This window comes from Lygodium microphyllum, chromosome 13 (assembly GCF_053477565.2).
Source record: "Lygodium microphyllum isolate KBCC chromosome 13, Lygodium_microphyllum_v1.1.10, whole genome shotgun sequence".
Lineage (NCBI taxonomy): Eukaryota > Viridiplantae > Streptophyta > Polypodiopsida > Schizaeales > Lygodiaceae > Lygodium > Lygodium microphyllum.
The window spans coordinates 115,238,147-115,260,713 of record NC_141147.1 but is presented as its reverse complement, the minus strand read 5'-3'; the positions used below and the strand labels follow the sequence as shown (position 1 = coordinate 115,260,713).

The 22,567-nt window shown below is 37.7% G+C and overlaps 1 protein-coding gene across 2 annotated transcripts in view; it reads left to right on the top strand.

Annotated features, from left to right (window-relative positions):
- The window catches only part of LOC148027091 (uncharacterized), a 29,547-nt gene extending 17,466 nt beyond the window's left edge, over positions 1 to 12,081 (top strand). Inside the window, exons 6-8 of one of the 2 annotated variants that reach the window (XM_087691623.1) lie at positions 9,623 to 9,765; positions 10,302 to 10,337; positions 10,525 to 12,081. In XM_087691623.1, coding sequence (XP_087547749.1) covers positions 9,623 to 9,765; positions 10,302 to 10,337; positions 10,525 to 11,367 — 1,022 coding nt within the window. In that variant the 3' untranslated portion in view covers positions 11,368 to 12,081. Of the gene's footprint in view, positions 1 to 9,619; positions 9,766 to 10,301; positions 10,338 to 10,524 lie in introns of both variants that reach the window. The other variant, XM_087691622.1, reaches the window with a different exon arrangement.
- Positions 12,082 to 22,567: the final 10,486 nt, after the last annotated feature.

Sequence of the window (22,567 nt, the reverse complement as noted above, 5' to 3'; positions counted from 1 at the left end):
ATAAATGACTGATTTTCTTCAATGTTTGTGAATTTGTTAATTGTTGTAAATAGTGCTTAATCAGGTTATTTACCACCCTATTTGAGGAGGAAGGTTGGTTACACACTTGCTCTTATAGGGCTCCAAATTGCTGTTACATGTTGTAAGACCGATCCTTGGTGGCTGCAAATCACATCAACAGCCTTTCCTTGCTCTCTAACATTCTTCTTCTCCCCCACAATGGTTGGAATAAGCATTGTCTAGCTTATTAAGTTAATTTTCAGAACAATAATTTTAAAAATCAATTTAACAATTATTCTAGTGCCTAGAAAAATAATTCCATTAGCCAATGGTTAAATTGGTGAGGCCAATTTGTCTTCCAAATATCCTTGAGTGGTTATTGACCCTTAAATAGATATTAATTAATTAATTAATACTTAGTCTCTAATGTTACCATTGACATTAGTCCCCAATGCCACAGCCAATGTTGAGTCAATGTAGGGGTTGCTTCGTAAGTTCCACTCTCAATTACGGCATTTTCCCCTGGCATCTAAGCATTGGAGTCATCTCATTGATTGCTATGTGGCTCGAGATTGCACTTGACGTATTAATCTCGATTTGAGCTTTAGGAATTTTCCGTTAAGGAAGGGGGTGATTTGAAAGTCAAGTTGGTTGAATATTGGTAATTACTCGTTGAGTTTGCCACTACTAGATCTCGAAGTTAGACAATTTTGATCTAGGCCCAAATTTGACAGTTGGTACCACTTAGTACCTGTTAGTTATAACTTATTATAACTTTTGCCTTTGGCACCAACTGATATCTCAGGGTTTTGGGTCCCATGTTGTGAAATAATTAACTTGCACTTCATATGTGCAAGTCACATTAGCACATTTGATTAACTTTTGATCAAATGTTGGGCAAGTCAATAAAAATTCACATCGTTATGATAGGGATAGTCCCTTGCAATGTGACCCTCGTTTTCACAAATGAAACATTTATTTATAGCCATTGATTCCCTATATTTTGCAAATTTTTTGCAAGTCACATTAGCACATTTGATTAACTTTTGATCAAATGTTGGGCAAGTCAATAAAAATTCACATCGTTATGATAGGGATAGTCCCTTGCAATGTGACCCTCGTTTTCTCAAATGAAACATTTATTTATAGCCATTGATTCCCTATGTTTTGCAAATTTTTTAAAGCCCTTTATTTTCTATTTTGGCCTCTTTTTAGGTTGATTTTCAAATCTGCCCATTTTCTTAGCCTTAAACAACTTTTTATTTAGATTCTCTTTGCTTTTTAGGAAGCTCGAATCCTTCCCACGTAGTAAAGCATCTACTATAATAGCAGTGTCTATGAGATGATGAATGCTATACACAGTGGATTTTATGCAAAAATCTCTGATTCCTTTGGGCAGTCCACAAACATATTTTTCCACTTGCTCATAAAGGGGCATGGGGTAATAAGAAATGATGGGCAGCAACCCAAAACTTCTTATTTTATTGCTCCAAATTCTTGTATTCCTTAGCATCCAACTTATTCCAAGTTGTCATGATGTCCACCTCAACCGATTCGATTCAAACATTTGGTTGAATTGTACCTATGTTGACGGTGCTCTACCTCGCATCAAAAGAGCGGATCACCACTGTAATGCATTCCCCCTTCAAGAAAGTGATTGCCTTTCAAATCTTCAAGGACTCGGTGAAGCTTTCCCTTGAATACATTGGGCCTTGCACACCATGCATTGGCTGTTGCATATCATAGGGATTTGTGCTATACATTCCCGTATGCGGTCCCTGTCCCAACCATAGTATGAAAAATTGTGCAACTACCAAAATATCCTAGCTGCTCCATCATAGTATGCATGCTCGCGGGTTGTCTAAAATCCATTGGATTGGCACTTCCTTGATGGCCTTGCATTTGCATTCCTTGCCCCATAGGCACTAACTATTTTGCTTTCATAGCATTTTTGGGAGCTTCCAGTGAAGGCTTGGCATTACCTTCGGTGCATCTTGTTTTCCCGAAGGTGTAGAAGATGGCTTCTTCGTTTTTTCCTTGTTTTTCTTGGGAGCATTCAAAAATCGGGTGAAGTGAGGATCCTTTGCCAATTCAGCAACAAGATTTGTTGCTGTCCTCATCTGATTCTTGAACAGGTCATCAAATTCTTATTCACTTTGCTAGTCGTTGGTCTGAAGGCTTTGTATCTCACCTAATAACAACATTTTGAGCTTGCTATCCATGATGTGAACCTTGTGAAAGATGAGGCATTGCATTTCCTTCATTCCCATGTGAATGTTCATACTAAGAGGCATCATCATCATCATCTCTTGATTCCATTTCATTGTATGAAGACATATTGTTGTAATTTCTAAGCTGAGTTAAAAAATCAGCACTAGCACAAAGCTTTGGCTTGCAGTCAGGTGCCTTGGGCCCACCAAATCAAGAGATTGAGTGGTTATCTTGGCAATGGAACCATAAAACCAGCCTTTCTACTATGATAGGGTGGTAAGACTTGATCAAGCACTTAATTACAACAATTAATAAATGAGCATAAATTGAAATACACACATTACCTTATCAATCTTGAACAATAGATACCTAGTTGTCCCCAAAATTGACACCCCTTTTGGTATTTCTTTAACTTTAATCGCTAATGGATGGACTACAAGTTGAGATTCCACAATCTCCTTTGTTGATCCAAAAGCCCCTTGTGTACAAACAATCAGCAAGCAATTGGGGCCAACAAACTTTGGAGGTTGTGATACACAAACATTCTCATGCAAATTCCCATTCAAGAAGGCTGTCTTAATGTCCAACTGATGTATCTTCCAACCACAATTTGTAGCCATAGCAATTACACGTCACTGTACTCATATGGGATGTAGGAGCAAGTCTCTTCATAATCTATGCCCTTCTTTTGTGTATAGCCTTTTGCTATCAACCGTGCTTTGTATTTGTCAATGGTACCATCAGCCTTGCGTTTGAGTTTAAAAACCTATTTTGTGCCAGTGACCTTCTTGCCAAGTGGACTATGGTAAATCCACAAGATCCCGTGTAGAGTTAGTGGCAATAGAGTCAAACTCATCTTGCATGGCTTGCATCCAATGTACATCTTGTTGAGCTTTGTCCAAGGAAGTAGGCTTATCATCATCTAACAGTGAGCTTATAAATTCCTGCTCATCACAATCATCTACTTTTGGAAAATTAGCCAAATGGGCTCCCTTTGCATCATGTGTTGCATCTAGTAGCCCTTCTAGTGTGTTGAGCTAAAGGGGCATCCATTTTACTCTCTTGGAGAGTTTGTAATAGCCATCTCAGGATTGTTTTTTGCTGCATTTATAGCAGCCCTTTCATGTTGTATTGCATCTTCCATTGCATTTGGTAAACCATCATCAATACCCTATTGTTTAGGCGCATATGGTGCAGCAACAGCTTGCTGTGTTATGTCTGTCTAGCCATTTACAGCAAGCACAGACTCCAAAGAAAGTGGCAAGAGACCCTCAAAGACATCACCAATGTCATGGGTGGTTGGCATTTGAAGCTGATCATGTGAAAATCAGCATTTTCAGCAAATATGACATTCGTATTGACAAAAACTTTCTTTGTGCGTGGGTCATACAAGTGATAGCCCTTGCTTTTCGAACTGTAGCTAGTAAATATACATTTTACAGCCTTGTCACCGGAAGCTCTTCTGGGACATGTGCATAGGCTATGCAACCAAACACTGAAAAGTAGTCAACCTTGGGTTTCTTGCCATGCCAACCTTCAAATGGGGTGATCATCTTTAGCACCTTAGTGGGTGCACGATTCAACACATGATTTGCACATTGAAGGCCTTCTAACCAAAATTTATGAGGTAGAGTCATCTCCATAAGAGTGCGATTCTTCTTTTTAGCAACGCCATTTTGTTGAGGAGTCCTTCTAACAATGGCTTGATGTGTAATGCCATGATCAAGCAAATGTGTCTCAAAAGCACGAGACATGTACTTCCCCCTTCTATCTCTGCGAAGTGTTTGCACTTTCAGGCTAGTTTCAGCCTCAAGCTTTGCAACAAGATGTTTAAAATGCATAAACACATCAGATTTTGCTCTCAGACCATACACCCATGTATATTGAGAGTACTTATCAATAAATGTAACAAAGTAAAGATGACCTCCAAGTGCAGGTGTCCTCATGGGACCACAAACATCAAGTTGAATAAGCTGCAATTTTTGGATAGCACACATTGCACCATCCTTTTTGAAGGCAAATCTATGCATCTTGCCCAAAATACATCCCTTATATGCATGAGGATGTGGAGTCTCCATTGGAGGCAATGTATCTACCATATGATACCTCTGAAGGGTCATCAGACTCCCAAAACTCATATGTCCATAGCAGGCATTCCATACCTCCGCATTTGCATGGTGGGCAATAGAGTAGTGATTGCTAGAGCATCACGAGACTATGCATCATAGGTACCCAACAAAAATAAAACCTTATACAGGGTGCCAGATAGCCTGAGTGTATAATCCATCTCCCTGTCTTTGACAATGCATTTGTCATTGTCAAAGATGACATGAAAGCCATGCTTGTTAAAAGCAGAGATAGACGATAAGTTCTTTGTAATGCCAGGCACAAACAAGACATTTAGAAGCATGAAGTCAGAGATAGACGATAAGTTCTTTGTAATGCCAGTAGTAATAGTGATTGTCCCAATGCCACAAACATCATAACTGTTGCTGTTCGCACATTTTAACATGCTTCCTAGTAGGGGTTGAATGCAAAGAGGAAAACAAACACTTTCTAAAAGTGGTGTGCTGTGCTTTGAAGCTTCACTGTCAAAATACCATGTTTGTTGCGTTTCAGCATCATTAAATGCTAAATCAGCCATTGAAGAATCATAATTGTGAGTCAAAAATGCATAGTCCTCCTTCACAAAGTTGGTTGAAGTATCACCATTAGTAGGTTTGCTAGTTGATGTTTCTTAGATAGCCAAATTGGAGTCCTTTTTCTTCTCTTTGGCTAATCTCTTATGGCATTCATCAATATAGTGACATGGCTTCTTGCAATAATGACATTTCCCTTTCTTTTTAGACTTTTCTATATCTTGGATAATCTTATTTGATGGCTGTCCAGTATCACCCTTTGTTGATTTTTTTGCATTTTGCTCGACTTTTCCTTTGCCTTTGAACTTGGAAAGCGTAGTCATATCTCCTGAACTCAACGCAACATTCTTCTGAGTCGGTTCCTCTTGCAAGAAGAGGCCTTCCAACTCCACAAATGTAAGGGGATGCTGCTCCCTCTCAAAGACAATATCAAAGAGGTGTGGAAACCAAGATATGACTCTAGAAGATAGTTCAGTGTGATGTTTACCAATTTAATATCTTGAATGATTTCATCCACATTGAGCAGTTGCCCGTGCAAATCTTGCATGCGAGTAAGGTGATTTGTCATGGTATCATTCTCATCCATGTCCACATTGGCCAAGTTTCTATAGAGATAAGATATTTTGGCCTCGTTATGTGTTGCAAACATACACTTAAGTATATCCCATGCTGATTTTGAGGTCTTATAATAAAATCGTATGTTTGGAATGATCGTTCTCCTCTTCCTTGGGCAAAGAGCTTGCTGATAGCAATAGGACCTTAGATGGGGCGGCATTGGTTGACGGTGGTTCAACTGAATCCGCACTACGTAGAACCTTGCTCTGATACTAGATGTTGGAAAATGACAACCAGCTATGGAGGAGAGAAAAGAGAGATAATTAGAGTGTGCTGAAGCAAAAGAGTAGAGTGAACTTGTTGAATTGAAAGAATGAGAATGAAAGGTACAAGATAGGTCTAAGATAGACCTAGCTCTAACTCAACTAGATTTAACCGATTCTAACTCTTAAGAGTGGTGACAACTTTTAACTTTAGGTGTGTTCATAGTAAGAACTGAAAAAGAACTAAAAACTAAAACATTGGGCACTGCCCATAGAATTGGCGAATTCTAACAACATTTACAACTACACTGTAATGTCTATGGCTTAGACACCCTTTTGTTGATTGTAGTGTGAAACAACAATCACCCACTCCTATTTATATTGATAGTCAGGGTGCCATGGCAATTGTGGGGAATCCAATTTTTTATGCTCGTGCTAAGCACATTTAGGTGTATTACCATTATGTCAGAGAGAGGCTTCGTGTAGGGGAGATTGACTTGGTCTATGTCATTACATAGGACAACTGGGCAGATGTGTTTATGAAAGCTCTTTCCAAAGAGAAGTTTGAAGCCTTTCACAAGGCTCTAGCCTTGATACCATTTGGGGATTGATCTGCCTATTTCTTGTATACGTTCATATCATTCACCGAAGGGGAGTTTGTTACACTTATTGTGTTTCTCCTAAGTTCTGGTGTGAATGCTCCAAGCTCCCGTATCCACTAGCACTTTTTACCTTCTAGCTAGAAAAGCGTATGGTTATTTCATCGGAATGGTTGACATATATTATTAGTTTGGTTAAGCAGTAGTGGCCAATGTTGTTTTTACTATGATGCTGTATGGAAGTTTCAATGCAATTTATCTTTCTTTTGGCTCAATGTAGTGTAATTGAGGGTGATTACAAGGATTTCAAGGGGGAAGTTTATCATAGGGATTGACCTAATTTTAGAGTCCTAGGAGGGTGCAGTTGAAGAATATCTGCTATAAACCCTAATTTTACAGCAGAAATGAGGGTTTGACAGCCACCTTGAGAAGTGTACTCAGAATTTGAGGCCTAGAAATTGGAATTCAGCGGCTGAAATTCGGAATTTCAAGGAATTCCAAGAGGCCAACCAGCCAATATAAAATTTGGGGCTGAATTTGTCATCTAAGGAGTGAGGTGAAGGCCAGTCCCCCTGTTAGATGAAGGGGCAAATCACATTGAAAGCCTGCTGGTCATTTATGAAGGAGATTGAGGGAATCTTAGTGTACTCCAAGAAATTGCAATACAAGTTAGAGAAATACTGCAAGGGGAGCCAATTTGGGGCCAGCAGGGTCTCCAATCTCCAAGAATTAACCAATAACATTTCAATTTCAGTTCATGTGAATTTAGTACTTGCTGTACTTAGTATTTGATAAGGTCATCACTATCCTTTCTCTTGAGGAAGGTTGGTTCCAATAAGCCTCAATTTGAGTCAAACAAGGACATTAGGAGCTTTGATACTCAGTTTCCAGCTCTTTGCATTTCCTTTCTAGTGGCTGGAGAGTCAATTTACATTTGACAAGGGTGATCAACATTTTTTTGATGGTGACTCCATTATTTTATTGCCAGAAATGCAGTGGGCCAGTTTTTTGGACATTAATGGGGGGGGCAATCGGCCAATTTCATTCTTTTTTGGCTATTTATACTACTCCCCACTTGGTTGCCATCATTCTTTTGTAGATCTTCTCAGCACACTTTGACATTCTGGTTTCTTGTCTATCTTTTAGTGCTCCTTCCATCATCAGCCTAATCTGATGCCCTCACTGATGCCTTGGGATGTGTGCAGGGACTGATCAGCCTATCTTTTTATATTCATCTTTCATTCAGTTCAATGCAGATTTCTCTTCTTTAATTGCAATCTTTCTCTTCCCTTCTCTGCCCATGTTTGTGTTCCTCTTTTGCTGTGCACTTTCACAGCTTGGTTTGCACTATGGATATGCAACTAATTCATAATGTCTCGGACCTCATCTTGGGATCCTATGGTGTCTAATGTGGCCACTCCTTCAGCGGGGTCCTTGACGTGGCATTATGGTCTTAGTGTGGAGGACAATGCTCCGACCTTCTCTTCCACTTCTTTTTATCTGTCATTTAGGTATAGTTTCTTGAATCCCAACTCTCCTTATCTTCATATTCATTCTTCACAAGATGCTTCTCTCTTGGGCATTCACATGACAAGATTGATCACCTCTTAGTTGGGGGAAGGCAAACCACTTAAGGTACAATTGGCAGCTCAAACTTCTCATCTCAACTAGCTTGGTGGTAGGTTAGTACAATCCCTTTTTTGGGGGGGGGGGGGGGGGGGGTGGGTGAACTTTATTCTCGTTTATGTTACTCCTTTTGTTATGTAGAAACCAGCTGTAAGTCATATAGAGACTTAGATTGGTACTAATATGCACATAGTGGAAGTTCAAAAATGAGGAGTGTTTACCAAGGCACACCTATGCCTTTTGTTTTATACGAGTTTGGTGCTTTACATTCTCAATTCCTACCCTTTCCTCCCAATTCTTCTACTGACTTTACCTGCTCAATATGCACCTCCTACTTATCCATGAGTGAGTCTCATTGTCCTTTGATCCAATTGTGTGAGAACCCCCCTTCTGCACACTGTATCACACTTGCCGATTGATCAAAAGCAAGGGCCTCCCTTAGGATCCTTAGGCTAGTTAGGCTACTTTCCGGCATGGAGAATCTCAAAATGTGTTTCCCCTTGTCTGAAACAATGCCATGTGACTTTTCTTTTAAATGTTTCTCCTAACATTTCCCTCTTGATCCTAGCTTTGGAATGCCAAGTGAAAAATTTGTGGAATTGGTGTTTCCCCTCTGATAGAAAATGTTTCCCATGACATTTCTCTCTTCAACTGTTTTTTGAATGCCATGTGGCAAATGCGTAGAGCTGAACATGGGTGTAGGCCATGATAGGCCTGTATCTGTTTATCCCTTTTAAGAGGCCCATATTTCTTGAGAATGTTCTCTCCCTTTTCCTCTCACACATTTCTCACTCTTTCCCTTTCCTCTCACGACCCTTCATGATGTGGCATGTCCATTTCCCTCTTCTCAAAAATGGTCGGTCCCTGTTCTGTTTCTGCTTTGGAGTTTTGTCACTATGTCCAAGATGCTAGAGTTTGAGTTTTGGAATCAATTTTGGCCTTTTAGAGTTGGAAGCTGCTAGGAGCCGCAAAGATTTGGGTTTCTATCAGAAAATTAGTAGCAACGATTCTTGCTTCTTTGTAGAGTCAAATCAGATATCCTGGAAACAAAGATTCCATACTTCAAACAAATGATCTAAGCTGTTGCAACACTGTCATGGAGCTTGTACCAATGACCAGAGTTATGTGTGTGAAACGTGCATAAGAATATGTGATTTGCCCAAATAATAACTGCTAACAAGTCTTGCTGCAGTGTATAATTCACTTGGGGCTGAATTGGCATTGATTAGCGCTCAAGGAAACTCTTAAAGTTTTTTAGTGCTGTAGTTGTACTTCATTATCTTCAAAAGAAGACTCAAGGAAGATCTCATGGTAGTCAAATACTGCACCATTTTGTTATTTCCTTCTGAGACTATTAGCTTCTTGTAGATCTTCCAGTTTGTCTGCACATCTTATCACATGGGGAAAAGATTCCAGTCCATCTTGATTTAAACATCAATAGTTGGATAGAAATTAATAAAGGGACCAATGATCTTACTTGTCCTTTATAGGTAGTGATACCCCCCTTCGTTGGATTACCCCAGGCCATAACTTGGATATGGAACTTTTGGTTAGTTTTGGCATCCTGAGACAGTGTGTGCTAACTAATGTAGGGAGCAGGGTGTGCTTTGCATAAGACAGATTCTGGATTTTTACTACTCGTGCTCAGGCTTGTGCAGTTGTAAATTTTCTCTTAATCAGATCTAATTTGTAGTGTGACCAACTGTAACTTGTGTATGATTTTCAGCAGCAGAACTGCAGGACATTAGTACCCTTGCAGATGAACTGCAGGAACAGCAGAGTATACTTACTCAATGTGTTGAGCAGTTAGAAATGTGCGAAATGGCCAGGGCAGCTCTTGTTTCACACCTTAAGGAAGCATTACGTGAGCAGGTATTTGGTTTTATGCCTTCTTGTCTCTCTTGAAAGTGTAATTGTGTAATTATCCTTAGAATCAGGAGGTTTGTGTGCTTGGATTGATATATGCATGTCGAAATCTTTAACAGACTTAGGTTGGACTTCTAAATAGGTTCATTGTATGTGTTGCTTCCCAGCAAATAAGGACTTTTGGATCTTCTGTTCTATTGCGACTTTACATTAGTAACATGCCCTTGATGGAAGTCTGAACTTCATGCTTTGTGACCTTCAGCATCGATCTGTTAAAATGTGCACTACCTTTCAGATAACAGTGTGTATGTTGCATAGCAGTTTAAGGTTTTTTAAGTGCTGCATTCATGCTTGTTAGTGATACAAGCCAACGATATGCCAACAGAATGATTGGGTCACAACGATAATTATCTGGTTGTCAGAGTTTCACAAGTAGGGGCACAGCTGATCTGCTTGATGGACACAGGACACATTTGAACTTTATATCTGGATGTATTAGAAATATGGAAAAAGGCATTAAAATTGGTGTTGTCTTTGCGCAGGAAAGCAAATTGGAGTTGATTCGCACTCAACTTCAGGTTACGTTTTTCTTTTCTTCATTATAAATGTAAAAAAAACATCAGACGAACATCATTTTCTTGTTTTTTGAAGACTTCATGAACCTCAGCTTGATTCTGAAACATTGTTTTATGTTTGACTAGTTTTGACAACAGTCATGCTTTTTTTTTTAAAATTACTGATTTGGGTGAATTGCTTGGATGGCAGACTGCTCGGGCACAGGCTGAACATTCTGGCATTTTACGGGAGCGACTCTTATCTAACAGTACATCCGGAAGTGATGGAAATAACGAGAAAGTGCCTAGAGAAACGGTCACTGATGATTCAAGGGGCTCTGTAGCAAATCAGAACCAAACATTTTCTAGTGGAGAAAAGCTTCCATGGCCACCTGCTCCTCCTGTGGAAGGCATGGCCCCTGTGATGGAGTCATCCAAGAACACAAAGAGTGCAATGTCAATTGCAGCAGAAGTTGCAGCCAAACTTGCTGCTTCATCATCATCAGCTCAAGTGCTGACATCAGTGCTTTCATCCATTGTGGCTGAGGAGGCAAGCACAGCAAGTGCAGCTTTAGAGGTGCCTTCTAGCACATTCATGGCCGATAAAAGACAAAGATTGAATGGACAGACTGATTATACAGAGGGAGTCTCTACTTATGTTCATCTTCAGCCCCTGCCTTTCAGCACCAGCTTGCAAAACTACACAGGAGTGGGACAACAACATGCTTCTTCTTCACAGCAGATTTCTTCCGCTGGACATTATCAACTCCCACAACCTCCACTATTACCGCAGCCTCAGTTCATGCAAACAAACTCTCCAAACGTAAACCTGCAAGGTGTGGGATTTGGAAATCTTCCACCTCCTCCCCCACTCCCGATGCAGGTGATGGGCATGCCTCGATTGACCATGCACCACCAGAGTAAAAATTCAGGGTCTTATCCGACACCACCACTGCCACCACCGCCTGTCCCTGCCTCAGGTTTTTATGGCCAACAGCCTCCTTTGCCTGCATCACATTATCCACACCAACGAGATGGTCCTGGTTTGCTGTAATACTTTATTGAAATCTCTGTGCCCCTTTCCAGCAATGAATGGATTGGGAGAGGTATCGCTCTAGGCGAAATGTTCTATTGAACATCATGTGCTCCTTTGCAAGAGTAGTGAATGGATTGGTAGATGTTCTGCTCTGGCAAGGAAAGGATGTGCTGCCTTTCGGCTTACAATACACATATGCAATGTGCCTTATCAGTGTATGTGCTGCAAATTGATGATATGTTCTACCCGTGGCAATCAATTTCGACTGAGGGCACTAGTCGCCCCAAAGTGCATATGTTCAACTGAGGGCAGTAGTTGTCCCAAAGTACAAATGTTCAACTGAGATCATCCACAATTTTGGATCAGTGCAGATGCTGCGATCACCTGTAGAGACTGAGCATTTCGAGACTATTCAGATTCCAATACACAGCAGCTCTGCCTGAGTGTTTGAGGACCAGCGGCAGTAGTTTACATGTTTCAGTGGGAGAGAATGAAGGCATCTGACTGATGAACTGACAGTGGCACAGCTTCCATCTTTGTATTATGTAAAAACTTGCCCACTAGCCTCCAATGTTTAACATGTACATTAGTCATCACTTTGGAAGGCCGGTTTTGAAGGTTGGAATTAAGACCATATCTTGTGAGAGTAGAGGATTATACTTGGTTTTGAATCACTCGTGTTTATGTAAATGGCAAGGGATGTCCAAGTAATTTCGTTTTCTTGGTGAATTTTTAATTCTTTGCGACATACATGCCCATGATATTGTAGTATTTTTGTGGTAGGCAATGAATATATAAAACCCTCCCCCCTTTCCTTCTTGTGGCTTTAATCCTAGAAAAATGAACAGAGAATTTAATGAAAGGCAAAACAATGCCAGAAAGGTAAAAGAGTGTCAGAAAGGTATAAAAAATGATATCAACCAATATGTGAATTCATTCTACTAGGAGTTGCCCAAGGTCAATATTATGCATGCTTCTGGATTTTTAATAATGGAACTGGTGGGGGTTGTGGAGCCATATGTGCGTGTGCGTGTTGATAGCAAAGGCTATAGGCTTGTAGACTATATGAGTATTTCTCTAATATTTAGGTCTTAATTCTCTATACGTATGTACATACTTTGCTCTATATAGCATGTACACATATTTGTAGAATTACATACCTACAAATGTATACGCTTGATATATGCTTGTAGACACACAGGTGGAGAGTTTGTAAAGCATATGTACACATTTGTATTTTTGTATATATTTACAAATATGCCATATCTAATGAGGTCTTAGTGACATGATGTATGTATACCTACATGCATACATAGCAACACAATTGTACGTACGTATGTATGTATATGTGTACCTAGGAGTTTTAAAACTTACATATGCTACGTATCTAGTGCCCAGAATGGTCATGACAATAGGGCCACCTTTTAAAAGAATGTAGATGTTTATTGCATGTTGGATAGTATTGTCAAAACATATGCCTCCTAGGAAACATTAAATGCAACATTGTTATGCCTTAACCTTAATTGATTTGCTAGTTTATGAAGGCAAGATTTTCAAACCAGCTTTTATGAGTGAAGTGTGTTGAATTGAAAATGTATGTCCTTGTGTGATTTGAGCATTTGTTTATTCTCTCTAATAGGAGATGCATAAGTTGGATAGAGCAACACATTACATGGGCCATGAGAGCAATGCGAGTTAGTTTTCCATAGTATACAAACTTAATCACAATACATTGTGGATTACTTAAAATCCATGATGAATCTTTTCGTTTGTCAGAATTTCCTCCTTGAGTAGTCCTTAGTAGTGTTGGTAGTTTTGTCTCAATGAGAGCCCTACTCACCTTGAATGAAGGTTAATATGGGCATAAATAGTTTTTCTATTCCAATTTTTGCAATGCTTTTAGCTTCATTCTTTAACCACCCATGCAATAGCTCAGTGGTAGAAATGCCATTGGTGCTTCTAAGGCCTTGTGTCTATATCCATGTACAATGTTAAAATGTCTTGATTATTGTATTCCTTGTCTACATATTGTCGTTATCAATCTAAAATATGTTTTATGGTGACAAATGTGTAGACTTTGGGAAGAATTTTGCAATCACAATTTATGTTCAATGAAGGGTTTCAATCAAAGCTTTTAAAGATTCATTGCATCAACAGTAGGATCCAACTTTCGTTAAGAGCTTTGGATGGATACACTTAGCTATAAATAGTTAGAATTCATGCTATTGTAACATGTATATAAGAAGTGATATTTAAATGACTATTATTAATGGTCCAAGAATTGTGAAGCTAGAAGATGAGTGCATTAGTTAAACTATGGCTAAAAGCATTTTTTGCACAAGTTCCAAATTTAGAAGATCTTTCTTTACACATACTTTGTTATAAAAGAAGAATTTGTTCTATATCAAAATGTATGTAACAAATCTTATTGTTTGGCTTAATTTGAAATAACTATAGTCAATAGTCCAAGCATTGTTTTGTTGGGAGATACATATGATAGTCAAATCTTGGCTAAAAATTCATTAGTTTCCATAAATATTCATAGCTATTTATAATGGCCTCAATTTTCCTTCAATACTTACTTCTCCTAAACCATTATGATTAATCATATCCTTGCTTAAGCTTTGAGATCAATTGATGGAAACTAGATCTTGGAGCTACATTCCTTGAAGGTCTATTTTAATTTTAGGGATGGAAAAAGCTAAATTCGTGGCTACTTTTGTAAAATTTATCGCTATTTTAAACGTGTCATTGCATGGTCTATCTAACACTCTAGGTGATATATTTGATACGGTATTGTTTCTCAAATACTCAAGATGATATATGTAGTGTTTCTAAAGTGTGCTATTGCATGGCGTACTAAGCACTTAAGGTGATGTGTGGGGTGTTTTCACACTTTTTGGGTCAAGAATAAACTCAATACAAGAACTAATAGCATGAATTAGGGATGTATAATGTGTTGCGAGTTTACATATAAAAGAAGACTAATAGCTGTGTGGTGTGAATTATGGATGTGCATTGTACTTTGCCCTATTTGACCTTTCTAATAGAGTTATGTGAGTGAATTTGTTAAACTCCATATGTTTGTGAAATAGGAGTTATGTGGAGATAAATTATGAACATTGAGTTTCTTAATATCTCTTTGGGTGCGAAAACACTTTTGCTATTGACTTCATGCGCCCAACTAGACTAGTGAAAGGTAGCCCTTTTTGCACACTTGCATGCATGCCCTTTTGTTGTTCACACTGTCCTCTCTTCCAAGTGTGTGTATGCTTCTCTTTCTCATTGCACACATGTTTCAATACATGATTAATATTTAATTTTTCATTGTGATATATCAAAATTTTATCAATGCAAGTAATGTGCATGCACATTGTAGGCTACTTCTATCACTCCACTTCCCCATTGGTTGGTTGGCATTGATGTATACATTTTATTCTTGCCTTAGTTCTTAATACTTGGAGTGTGTATTGTTGTAAGATAATCGCAAGTGATGCCATACATATGTATGCTTTAACTCCAAAAATTTTACTTGTATTGCTTGAGCCATTTTCTGGACTTAACATGCGGTTAGGTGACAAATCTAACACACATTAGAATTCAACCTCAATATTTGACTAGGATATGCGTATGTTGCATCTTCACACATGTTCATTTGTGGTACTTGGAACATTTTGTTTGAAAGATCTATTGTGTTTATCCTTGGATGGCCTTGCCACTTTACTTTTATCCTACAACTATTTTTGTGAGTGTTTTCTTTATTAGTAACTTATGGCTTCCCTTATTCTTGCACTTTAGATTTAAGAGGCTAACTTGCACTAGAATGGCCTGTTCATAAAACTTGTGATAGTTAGCATCCAAAGTTGTGATATTTACTTTGTGAACTAATCTTGCAATGATCTTGCACTACTTCATGGACTTCTTCCTAGAGGTATCCTTGTTTGGTGCATGTTTCTTAGCCCCTTAAGCTTAATAAGGAAAAAAGGTGGAGGAAGGCATGTGATATCTTAGAGAATCAACATTGTAGATTTACTTATTTCATATCTCACTATATCCCTTTTTTAAATGTTTCCTCCTCTGCAAATTTCTGTTCAATCTTTTTAGTCATTTTGCCAAGAGACAATAATGTTACCTTCTTTATAATTTTGAATGTTCTCATTCAAGGGCATTGTTATGAAATTGATCTTTGACTCAACATAGCATGGCAAACCCGAGTGGATCTCTAAAACTGGCTACTTGTAAATGTTGTCATGTTGAAGCCAAGGGCTGAAGCAACCTCAATCTAGGTCAACTTGTTAGCATGTGTGTTTATCATTGATCTGTTACTTACTGTTTGGGTGAAACATTTATGATTTAACTGACTTGGTTTAGGTTGGAAAAGTTGCTAGCTAACTTACCATTTTTATGGCTTTATTATAGGCTATTTATAGCCACCCTCATCTTCTCACCTTTCATAGTTGAGAGAGAGAGAGAGAGAGAGAGAGAGAGAGAGAGAGAGAGAGAGAGAGAGAGAGAGAGAGAGAGAGAGAGAGAGAGAGAGAGAGTGCGCGTCTGCATGTGTGCATATGCATGCACGTGTGCGTGTGCGTGTGCGTGCGTGCGTGCATGCATGGGCATGTGAGCACGTGTGGAAGTATTGTTGCCAATTACATTCAAGAGAGATTTGTACCCTTGGTCTATTTTGTTCTCATGCTTATGTGATGGATTTTATTGCCCATTTTTGATCATTTTAGGTTCTTAGATTTTTTAATTAACTATTCAAAATTCAATCTATTATATGTTCATGTGTTCTTTTTATGATTGGCCTATTTTTGTGAAGTAGATTCCATCTTGCCATCACCTATTGATATCATATGACCTCGCCTTATCTTTATGGACTGTGGGTTTCTTCCTCTTGTTGTACCTACTCTTGGGACTATTGTTTTATGCTTTTGTCATAACACTATACATTTTCTTTCTTCTTATTGCCCACATGTTGTACTTTTCGATATAGTTATTTTGTGATGCTTTAGTACTTCTCCACTAAACTCCATTCTTCGCTATTGTATGTGTTCTCTCTAGAACATATGTGTAGTGGTGATTCTTGAGCTATGAATTGTGAACACTTTGTGTTCTTTCTTATGCTCTTGACCACTTAATGTCTCTACGTATCTCTCTATTTTTGTATTTGTATCCTCACTATTCTCCGTATGGCACCTTGTACAACCAAATAAGACAAGCTTTGAGGTCCCTCCACAATCACACATGGAATGATGTGATGAAAGCTTTGTTTGTGTAGTAGAGAAACTGATATATCATCTTTGTTTTGACCCACAGACTGATATCACTCATATTTGGAGAGAGGGGAGACATGAAGAAGAAGAGAAAGTTCTAGTTATAAAATAACAAAGGTATCTCTAGAAGGATGATAAGAAACTAGTAGCTTCAAAGTAGAAGGGGGAGGCAAAGGCAAGGGTGGATCCAATGCTTCACCCCCATGAGACTTCATCTTTGATTCCAATTTGGCACCAGAGGTTAGTATTTTCATGAATCACATGGTGGGGGGACTTGCTTGAGCTATTGCACCAAACACACATATATTAAGTCAATCTCACCTACAAGTACATTCTCTCTCACAAAATGGTAATGTACCTTAATGTGTTTTGTCTTAGCATGGAACACTGGGTTCTTAGCTAATTATATACTACTCATGTTTTCATAGTCATAACAATACCTCTATACTCAACCTTATACTTGATAAAGCATACTTTTTGCTACTCCAAGTAACCATTGCACTACCAAGAGAAAACATGAATGAATTGGTAGGTCTTCTATCAAACATACTATCGATCCAATCTGCATATGTGTACCTACATACATATACATCCTTACATTCCTCATGCTTGAATAAACTGACCCATAAATCCAAAAAGATAGCTCAAGTCTAACCTTGTGATCATCATATATATCAAAATCCCTACTATCTTCTTGAAAATAGTAGGGCCTTTAGCACTTAACTTTACATTTTGCTCCAATGGCATTGAAAGAGACTTACATGTTGTCATACCATACTTAGAGAGCATATCCAAGCCATACTTTCTTTGGGACAATCATATACCATTAAATATATCTAATCACCTCAATACTAAAAAAGTTATCTTAGCTTACTCAAATATTTCATCTCAAACTTTTGCTTTAAAAAGGCCCTTGACACTAGCAATCCCATTGCCATTATCATATGTAAGAATCAAGTCATCCACATAGATGACTATGGTGACCAAATTTGCATAATTGTTTCTTACATAAATTGGTCTACATCAGAAACATAAAAGCCAATGTTGACAAGATACTCTCCTATCTTGTTAAACCATGCTCAATGTGCTTGCTGAAAGGGTGAGTAGCAAGGGGCGAGAGAGAAAAGCACAATTGGACACAAGAGCAAGGGGTATGGAAGTTTGAACAAGAGAGAGAAAGATTGTGTGTGGGAACTCCAACAACAATTACAATGTGTGACTTGCCTTCTCTTACTATTCTATTATAATAAACAATAATGAATGAATATGATAGTGATGAGAAGTCACCATCGGTAGTGTATAGATGTGCAGGCATTGAGTGCAACGTAAATATAGGTGGCCTTTAACCCCCTAACAATGGCTTCAGTCCATAGAGCACATTTCTTAACCTATAAAGATACATGGGATGCTCTAAATCCTCATAACTTGCTCACTACTCCATATACACCTCTTCTTGAAAATCACCATGCAAGAATGCATTCTTTACATCCATTTTCTATAAACTCTAACCTTTAGGTACTGCCAAAGGAATCACACATCTGATAGTTGCCACATGAGCAACTAGATTGAATGTCTCTTCATAGTCTATGCCATATGTTGTACAATGCCTTTCGCAACCATCCTGGCCTTATACTTGCTAATGGAACCATTTGCATTATGCTTTATTTTGTCGGCCCATTTATAACCAATAGCTTTCTTTCCCTTGGGAAATGGTGCTATATCCCAAGTGCTAATGCATCCCAATGAGCATGACCAACACCCTCCTCAAAACAAGTAGGCTCTATATCCTCAACTATCTTTACCATTTAAGTATAATGGTGAGTTGCATGACCCTCAAAACCAAATCTTCTAATAGGGTATCCCACCTTGCTAGACTTGCATACCATTGGATCACTTAATGGTATGTTTACATTATCATGTGCTCTATATAGACCTAGTGTCCTCATTGAAGGAATATTGAGCTCATCATCCAAATTCTATGATAAACTAGAGTCTCCATCAAGAATTGAATGACTAAAAGATGCATCATCATAATTCAATACTTTCTTATTCCCTTTTTCATTACTTGTAACACTAGTAGATGTACCTAAAGATGTGGGGTTGTTCTCACTGTAGTTCTACTACTAGATGGTGTCTCTAGTCCACTAAGGATCCACGATTGCTACTATTTTGTCTACACATAACTATTATGATCTTTAACATCATCTAATGTATCTCCACTAGATGTATATCAACTACTCAATATGGTTATAATAATGATATTATTTTTTCCCAATAGAGTATCAAATGAAAATACAATGTTTAGACTTTGGCTCCAATTGCTCCCTCAATTCATCAAGAACATGAACATATGCAATATAACCAAATACTTTCGAGGGTGATACATCATGTTTCTTGCCTATATAATATTATTCAAGGATATACAATGAACTCTAGAGCTATGGTAGTTTTGTTCATAATACAAATAGTGGTATAAATAATCCTAAGCCAAAAATACTTGGGCATATTCTTTTCAACCATTAAAGCCCATGCAATTTATGCAATATGTATGTCTTTCCTTTTGCAATCCCATTTTGCTGTGGGTTATACTTACATGTAAACTTTCACTTTCTCCCATGAGACATTAAAGAATCGTTGAACTCATTAGAGAGGCTTTTCTCCCTCTATCTGATTTGAAGCATTTTAACTTTCAAGCATGTTTCTATTTCAACAACAATCTTGAAAGTTTTGAAGTACTAAAACACTTCACTCTTTTCCTTAATGAATTATACCCAAATTTTCCTAGAGCAATCAACAATGAAAGTAACAAAATACTTATTGCCACCCAGAAATACATTCTACATAGGCTCCCAAACATATGTATGCATAACATCAAGTACATTCTTACATACAGCTCTATCATGCAAAAATGGTTTCCTTCCTTACTTCCCAAACTGGCATGCTTCACAAACTTTATGTAATTCTACAAATCTAAATGTAGGTAAACTTGTAATTAACCCTTTGGGATGCATTAATTTTAGCCTTCACAGATTTGCACGTCTATGATGTTTTTGCCATATTTCAATGTCTACAACCACACCTTTAGCATACATAGCAACTTGTATAGTAATAATTTTACTATCCAAAGAAAAAATGGAGCCAACTCCTCTTTCTTTTGCAATAGACATGTACTTATTATTAAACTCTTCAACAAAATAGCCCTTTATATTGCATCTAACACTTAGTCTTTTCTCTACCATTTGACCTATAGATACCAAATTCTTTGTGATAGATGGCACGTGTAAAATATCTGACAAACACTTTGTCTATAACCATGATGCAAGGACAAAGGAGCATTTCCAATGCATGAGATCAGGTGGCATGAATCATCACCCATCTCTACATAGAGTAAACTTTGCAAATCTTGTAGTTCTCCAAACTATTTAGCATGGTTGGTCATATAAATTAAATGCACATGAATTAACATACCATATGTCATCAAGTGAAAGCATGGTTGGATGGTATCAAAATCCCACTATTTTGGTGGTTCATATAAAGTCCTCTTGATGCTCAAAAATTGCGAAGGAAAGTTGAAGATACAAAATCAAACATTTAAAAAGCACTTGAATAAGATAAAAGTTTTGAAAATTACTAAGTATATTTATGAGTAATGCATCCACTATATATATAAGAACTAATATCAACTACTAAAATGATTGCCAATAACAATACTTTTTGCACTACCTAAACATGATTTCAACCCATCACATGCCCTCTTTTTTGTAACAATATTCATCATATGATGCATGACAAAGAAATGCTTATTTTTTTCATTTTTTTGTCTTGAAGACGTTATATATTTTTCTTGTTCCAATTTGCTACTACAAATATAATCCTTTTTATCATCATAATGAGCCGCAATATGATTTGTTCTTCCATAATAATAACATGCAATATCAAAATTGTTAGGATCTTTGTTTTTCCATCCATATCTTCCTCTAGAGCTCCATCTGGATTTAGAATTACCAAGTTCTCCCAAAATTTGCATGTCACCAAATTACTGATCTAACCTATTTTATTGGTTACCACAAGTATGTGCCATACCATGGGCTCTTGAAGAGGATCTACCACATCTCCTTCTTAAACTTGATTAAAATACTTGGATATGTTTACCACTTCTTTCAGATGATTCATCTTGCATATTGATCTCTTCATGTTCACAAGAGAAACCAACTCATCAAAATTTGGAAATGGTTTTTGTACATACATCAAAGTAATAAAAGATTTTTAAGCCTTATCATTATTAAGGCCACCCAAAGTAGACGAAACCAAATCATCATCATTAGGTATTGCATCAATATCTTTAGTGCCTTTGTATTTACTAAAGATATATTTTCAAAGGTTGTCCAAGTGACATGAATTTTCCGCATTTTTGATATGCCCCAACATAGTGTTATCAATGATTGTAGACAACTGATACATTACTTATTCTTCTGCAGATAACCAATATATTACTTATCCAACATAGTATTATCAATGACTGCAGATATCCAATACATTAATATTTGATATGTCCTAACATAGTGTTATCAATGATTGCAGACAACCAATATATTACTTATTCTTTTGCAGTAGTAGAATTACTTAGCTTTGATTTCTTTTCTTCATTTGAAATGAACTCGTAGAGGTCTTTTCCAATAAGAAAGTTTATCACATGGAATTTCCATGATGGTTTATACTTATCTAGCTTTTGAACAATAAGATTTTCACTATTCTCAACCATTACCACAAAGTTGAGAACCAAATCACAAGCTTGTAGATAATTTGTAATTAGTTTGTAGATAAACCTTGTTCTTGCTTCTTGACAAACACATTATAACTTATAGATTTGAAATTTGTAACTTGTGCACTTGAGAACAATTGACACAGTTGAATTTATAGTATGCCTTTTGAAACACTTCTTTGCAATCTTTCGAAGTTTAAATGGAGTTTGAAATGGCCTTAGATGGCAAAAAACACAGCAAGAAAGCCATAGAGGGCTTATTTTCAAAATATACATCACCTTGCTTATACACCAAATCTCACAACAATTTAGGATTTTTGCACCTTTCTGCCTTCAATGTCTCCATAGACACTATCCAAGGGAAAGAGAGAGACAATGGTAAAGCTTCTTACCGATTGCTTGTTTGCTTGAATTCTTGCTCCTTGCTCCTCCTTCTTCACTTCAGCCTTCAAAACTACCCTCTTCTAGTGGCACTGCTATGATAGTATGTCACCAATCGCATGGTGGGGAGACTTGCTTGAGCTATGACGTTAAACACACATAATATATACAAGAGGAAGCTCACTTGAGAACATGAGAAGAGAGATGGAGACCAAAATATTTTCTTGGTGGTTTTTCTTCCATATTTCTCTTATAATATAATGTAAACATAGTGTAGATTAGATACAACATAAGGGAGAGTGGCCTATTAAGTCAAACAATGCATAACTAACTATACTAATCAGTTGGTGTTATAGCTATGCCAATTTTAGGCAAGTGTAAAACCAAATATAACAAGTGACAAGTTAGTGGCCATGCGAGGATCATAATGACCATTGATGTGCTAAGTATAGATCTACAAAGCCACCTAACTAGGTAGTCCATCATCAATATTTGCATATGTTGAGCTTGCTATCTCAATACATGTAATCTCAAAATTTATTTTCTAGCCTTATTGTCAAAGGGCCCCGGGATTGGGAATGCCATGCCATGAGGAAGGATTATGTTACATCATGGAGTGGAGTTGAGGGTGTCATGTCATGGTGATGAAGGGGGAGGGGACATTGCATCAACATGGGGGGTGTGCCATGGTATGAGGGACATTGTGCCATGGCAAGTAGAAATGCCCCATGGCATGGTGGCTGAGGTATGCCAATTACAATTGGCTAACACACCTTGTATGTTCCCAAGACAAAGAGGGTAG